This window comes from Rhamphochromis sp. 'chilingali' (assembly GCF_963969265.1).
Source record: "Rhamphochromis sp. 'chilingali' genome assembly, chromosome: 18".
Taxonomy (NCBI): domain Eukaryota; kingdom Metazoa; phylum Chordata; class Actinopteri; order Cichliformes; family Cichlidae; genus Rhamphochromis; species Rhamphochromis sp. 'chilingali'.
The window spans coordinates 1241501-1247500 of record NC_137945.1 but is presented as its reverse complement, the minus strand read 5'-3'; the positions used below and the strand labels follow the sequence as shown (position 1 = coordinate 1247500).

Below are 6000 nucleotides of genomic sequence, written 5' to 3'. Positions count from 1 at the left end.
TCTACTAGTAGTAAGTGTGTTGTGACTTTTCGGACAGATAAGTCACAGTGTCGGTAAGCTAGTGACACAACACGTAAAGTTTCAGCGTGAGTCTGGACTGTGTGCTTTGTTTCTTGCGGCCGTGCACGCATTGAGTTAAAGTGAGGCTAACCCAGCCGTTCGCTAATAAGGACTACTGTAGGCTGCTGTTTAGCTAAAGTTGTGGAGCCTAACAGGCTGCAGAGGATCGTTAGCGAACTGGATAACGACGGACACACCCCAGATAGTCACTCAGAGTACCTCTGGCAACGTGGGAAGCTAAAACAGGTAGCTTGTGGAGCAGGTGGAGATCACGGACCTTCCTCATCTTTGTGCTGCTGCATTCAGAGCGGAGTGTTTCTGAAGGAGCTGAGGACAACTTGTTACCTGGATTAATCTGGTAGGAATTGCACGTTTCACAAGGTACTGAGTTTATTTATTTATGTTTTGCTCGTTGAGTGAAGAACTTCCGGTTGGGAGATCTTTTGGATTTACACTGGAGCAATACAGGCCTGCAACGTAGGGTTTATCTCTGCCGGCTTTAGGTTTAGTTTGGGACTATAATTGTTTTATCACTGGTGGTTTACACTGTATATGTGGAGATCCTGTGTACAGTGGGTAAATTGCTGTGTGCGTTTTTTGGTTTTATTATTTTGTTTTCATTGTTTGGTAAATTAAAGGAGGGTTGCAAGGCTCTACTTTACATGGTGTATGACATGATTTACTGCACTATAGACACTAGTGTTCATTTCTGCGTGTAGTGCTACTGTTAAGGAATAAGCTTCATTGATCCCAGAAACAAGAGATTAATTTAAAAAATATCGTACGAGAGTACACTAGGAAAAGAACCCAAAGCCCATTTATTTAATGGTATTGAGTAAATGAGGGCTACAGTTAGAAATATCCTGTCTCAGAGTGACGCTGAAAAACTAGTTCATGCATTTATTACTTCCAGGCTGGACGACTGTAATTCATTATTATCAGGAAGTCCTAAAAACTCGCTGAAAAGCCTTCAGCTGATCCAAAATGCTGCAGCAAGAGTCCTGACAGGGACTAGAAACAGCAGATTTCTCCTACACTAGCTTCTCTTCACAGGATTGACCCCTCATGGCTGCCCCTCCCTCCCCTTTCTTTGCTTTCAGTCTCTTCCTGTTTAAAGAGAGTTCTTCCTTCCCACCATCAACAAAGTCTTCATATATGGCGTCATGTGATCACTGGAAGCTTAAAACATCTCCCTTCTTGTGCTCAGTGAAAGCCTGAATGGATGGAGGTGTTTTACCTGCTGCGACCTGAGAGCAGGTAACATGATGTGAGTCAGCAGAGTTTCCAGACTGTTCAGGACGCCGCCGGCGCCGCTGCAGTCCAACACGCCAAAGTTCACTTCCTGGAAACATCAGGTTGCACCAGAAGATTAGAATGATTGGCTGCATCCACGTCACAGTCAACCAATGAGGTCTGTGCAGTTTGTTAAAGTTGCAGGTGAGGAGGTGACCCAGACCAGTTACTGACCTGCTGCACGTTAGCGGTGGTTATGGCCTTCTCAGTGGTTCTCAGGAAGAACAGACATTTCCCCAGTAAAGGCTGGAAACACAGAACGTGATGGAGTTCAGGTTCCTTTAACGTGACGCAGACAGAGCACTTCCTCTGCACTCTGTCACCAGAGTTCACCATGCAAAGGAAAACCTTTCATGGGCTTTAAAGACGGGGAGAGCTCTGCAGGCTGCTCGTTACCAGTGATGGGAGTAATGGCGCTACTTTTTTCAGTAACGAGTAATCTAATTACTACTCCTATCGCTACAACACCGTTACAGTTACTAACAAGAAAATATGGTCTGTTACTATGTTTCAGCAAACAGACGGTTGAAGCTGTGTTCAGCTTCCAGCAGCTTATATCAGCTGCAGGAAGTAGCTGTAAGTAATCTGGGCGCTGCAGCTTTAAGCAGCTGTGCGCTCCTGCAGACAGACCATCACTTTTTGGCACAACAGCTGGAGCTCAGGGGGCAAAACAATGGCACGAGTGCTGCTGTTTGACTGAGGAAGAATAAAGGAGTCGTGGTCAATCACATGACCACTTACAGACAAAGCAACAAGGTGACATATACCAGTTTATAAACTGTGTTGATGGGCCAGTGAAACCAGAGTCATGATAAACAATATAAACGTGTTTGTTCCTCAATAGTTTCATGTTGACTGTCTGAGGACAGCAGCGAGACCTCTCTGCTTATGAGCTGCTGTCAGACCTGCAGCTATCAGGCTGTCATCTTCTCCTTTATACTGGACACAAATGATTATTTTGGAGTCGCACACATAATTTGTGGCGTCTTATTGAAGAACAGCTGATTGTTCTGGAAATAGTTTAATGGTTATTAAAAAAAAGGTAAATGGCTGCAAATAACTTTGTTGTTTGCAAAACTTGTGCATAATTTTCACATTTATATTTAAAGTTATGAAAATGATTCGTTCAACATGTTCGTGGTTGTTACAGTAAAAATAACTTTTTATGTTTTCTGTCTGATTTTAGATCAGTTGTGTTAACACAGTTTGTCAAAATGAAAACATACGTGTAGATTCAGACACGTGAGGTTGTGCTGAAAACAATGAGACCCAACAAGGCAAAGTAAATAGTTTTTAAAGGTAAATGTGGAGGAAACATCAGCAGCTGTCACGGCTGGGGCAGCAGTCGTGCGGTGGAATGAACGAGGACCCGAGATGCAGACGGCGGTGGAGATGCGAGTGGAGATTTATTTACAGTGACAATAACAAAGGTGAGGAAAGAAGCGAACATCAAGCTAAACTGGGACAAACTAACAGACAAAGCAGGAAACATGAGGGCAGCAGGGAAACACAGAGATGACACGAAGAAGGCAGAGAGACGTGGAGACACACCGATGGACACGGAGACACACAGAGTCATGCAGACACACACTATAAATACACAGCAGGTAATGAGGGGATGACACACAGGAGGGGAGCACAGCTGAACCACAAGACGACACACAAACCTTCAAAGTAAAACAGGAAACACACAGACTGTTTTACAACACAAGGACAGGAACAGAGCACAGAGGACAGACACAGGCAGGGCTGAGAAAACACGAAGCACTAAACATAAGAACCAAACCCTAAGAACGAACACAGACTCAGAATAAACAGCAAACACAAGATGAAACCAAAAGGAAACACAAAACGCTGCGACCCAGGACCCTGACAAAAGGAGTTCACGATGGCCGATTATACCCTGGAGCCCAGAGGCTACTTTTAAAGTAACACAATAGTTACTTTTCAAGTAATTAATTACATCTACAACCTTGTAGCTCAGTTACTAAGTTACTTTTTTGAAGAAGTAATTAGTAACTATAATTAATGACTTAATGAATGTTTAATGACTGTTTGAAAGTAACTGGCCCAACACTGGATATGAGCGAGTTTCCCAGCTGATGCAAACTGGGAAGCTTCTCCTGTTTGAAGTGGATCTATTCAGCTTTTGTTTCCTGATCATTTGAAGCATCAACAACGTTTCTAAAAACAAGCAGCAGTTTGTCATCATTCATAAACTCTGACGTCACAGGAGTGTTTTTATTCCTGTGCCATGTTTGAAAGTTTCTGCATATCAGAGCTGCCAACACGGCACCGACTCAGGCTGGAACTGACTTTAAATGCTTCATCATTCATGATCCTGTTAAAACCACATCCAGGGGAAGTGTTATTAGCATGTAGCCTGTAGCTCATGTTGCTGCTCCTCCATGTTTGTAGTCCTTTTTTCTGTGAATAAGTGTTTGTGGAGCTCCTCAGACTTCGGCCTCTCGACCTCCTGATGTTCAGCCTGCAGCTGTCAGTCATCCAGTGTTTGCTCAAAGACTTTAATCACCTCGTTAACCAAACAAAGCAGCACAGTTTGATCCATGGAAACACAAACACGCTCAGGCTCATCGTCTCTGAACAGGACAATGATGAATCGTAGGCTCGGGATTGTTTGGAGCTTAAAGAGACATCAGATACATCAGAACACAAAAACCCCGAGAGGTGGATCAATGTGACGTCACACAGCTCTGAGTCCTCGAGTCTGATCCAGGCTCGTGCTTTAAGACATGTTTCTGTGTAACAGCTCAGGTGTGTTCAGGACATTTGATTGGAAGAAGCCGTCTGTGGATAAATGCTGCTCTCCACCTCAGCTGTCAGGTTTACCCAGAGAACGGCCGTCCTGACTTCCAGCAGCCCCACGGTCCTCGTTTCTAATAAACTGGCATCACTGAAACGAACTGTCTGCCTCGCTGTTCAATAATCTGCTCTTTGCCAATTTCCCAGCAGAACCTTCCACTCATATCAGCATTTTTCTGTGATTCTCACATTAACGAAGCATAAAAAGCTGAAGCCAACCTCAGAGTTCCCCGTAGTGAGGAAGAGTTTCCTCTGAGCCACAGCTGAGTTTGATGCGTCCACAAAGGAAGACTGACGGGAGGACGGACTCTGGGAGAAAGGCAGATATTAAAAGATATGAATACAAAGTACGGTGCAACAACCAGCAGATTATGAAGAGCGGTCAGACCTTCATGTGTCCGTCATTGAAATGTGATCAAAGTTACCTGTTTGACATCCTGATAGAAGAAAATCAGCTTCTTGGATCCGTTTGCAGCAAAGAATTCATGGATCAGACTGAACTGGAAGAATCAGACATTAATGACTCAAAGGTTCAACTCTGAGGAAGGATCACGTCTCTGAACTTACTCTGTCATCAGAGACGATGGCGTCTTCCACCGCCGCCTCCTCCAGGCTGCCGGCGTCTGCCAGCCTGCTCATCAGGTATTTATGTCGGGCATCCAGAGCTGCCCGCCGTTCCTCCTTCACGGCTCTCGCCTGTTTGGCTACTTCTCTCCTCGCCTCATTGGACAGCAGCATCGTCCTTTTACCAGACACCTGGAGAAACATCAGCTCAGTCTACAGACGCAGAGACCAGTGAGAGCCAAACATCTGCAGGTTTCTGAGGACCACGTTTGACCCTGACTGGAGCATCGATTCTGAGTGCGACGGCCTAAACTGAGCTCCTGCCCCCCCTCCACTGAGACGTTCTCCTGTGATGTGTCATGGGGGGAAGTGTTCCTCACGGTTGGACTCGTGAGAAGTTCAGTCAGTTTATTCAAACTTTAAAACATTTTCAGTGTCTGGATTTCAGCAGAAACAAATGTGAACACAGCACTTTCTGATTGAGTATAAAGGATGAAAGAGTCGGTGATCAGTAACATTGTTGCTGCCTGATGCTGTTGTAGAGCTGTCTGTGGATCCTCACCTTCCTGGAAGCCTTCCCTGGATCGCTCAGATATCATTAACTTGTTTGTGTTCAGTAGGATCAGGTGTTGTGGATGCAGGTCGTAGCTGTGTGAGGCCTGTACAGTCAGCGCTGTGTGAGCGCTGTGTAACGTTAGCTTAGACTTCTTTCTGTTGTTATCATCCTTCAGGTTAATGTTGTTTTCATTATGCATCACAGGAAGTGTGGGTGGCTGTTAGCCTCACAGCTCATGGAGAGTTGCTGCTGCTCTGCCTCCTTGTTGATGTTTCTGCTCTTTGTGTTACTTTGTGTTACTTTGTGTCGTGGCTGAAACAAAGTGAGTCCATGTTACTAACTGTAGTCGTCTCTCTGTCTCATGCACAGCTGAATGAAAGTATTTTTATACTTTGTGTAATCTGTTGGGTCTTTGAGCCCTTTTTAAACAGCATATGAGCCATATGTATGTGTGTATATGAAAGGTTGTTTGTAACACATCAAACTGTTGCTTATTCTAGAGCTGCTGCTGTGCCTGATTGGTCGACTCGCTCTAAACTGAAGGTTGATTCTTTTGTTTTTTTACATGTTGTCAATAAACCAACTTCTTTATGATTTGAACGGCGTCTCTGACGTGTCACAGGCCTGTCAGCTTTCTTGGTGATTGGTGTAGTTTTGAGCTTCATGCTCTGGCTGTTGTTGGGTTTTCCTCTTTCACATTAAAG

The 6000-nt window shown here is 44.6% G+C and overlaps 1 protein-coding gene across 1 annotated transcript in view; it reads right to left on the bottom strand.

Annotated features, from left to right (window-relative positions):
- dnah5l (dynein, axonemal, heavy chain 5 like) overlaps positions 1–6000 on the bottom strand; it is a 56058-nt gene that overhangs the window by 47862 nt on the left and 2196 nt on the right. The window contains exons 4-8 of the mRNA XM_080865486.1: positions 4744–4932; positions 4602–4676; positions 4396–4485; positions 1528–1599; positions 1298–1402 (exon numbers count right to left, since the gene is read on the bottom strand). Coding sequence (XP_080721612.1) covers positions 1298–1402; positions 1528–1599; positions 4396–4485; positions 4602–4676; positions 4744–4932 — 531 coding nt within the window. The remainder of the gene's footprint in view (positions 1–1297; positions 1403–1527; positions 1600–4395; positions 4486–4601; positions 4677–4743; positions 4933–6000) is intronic.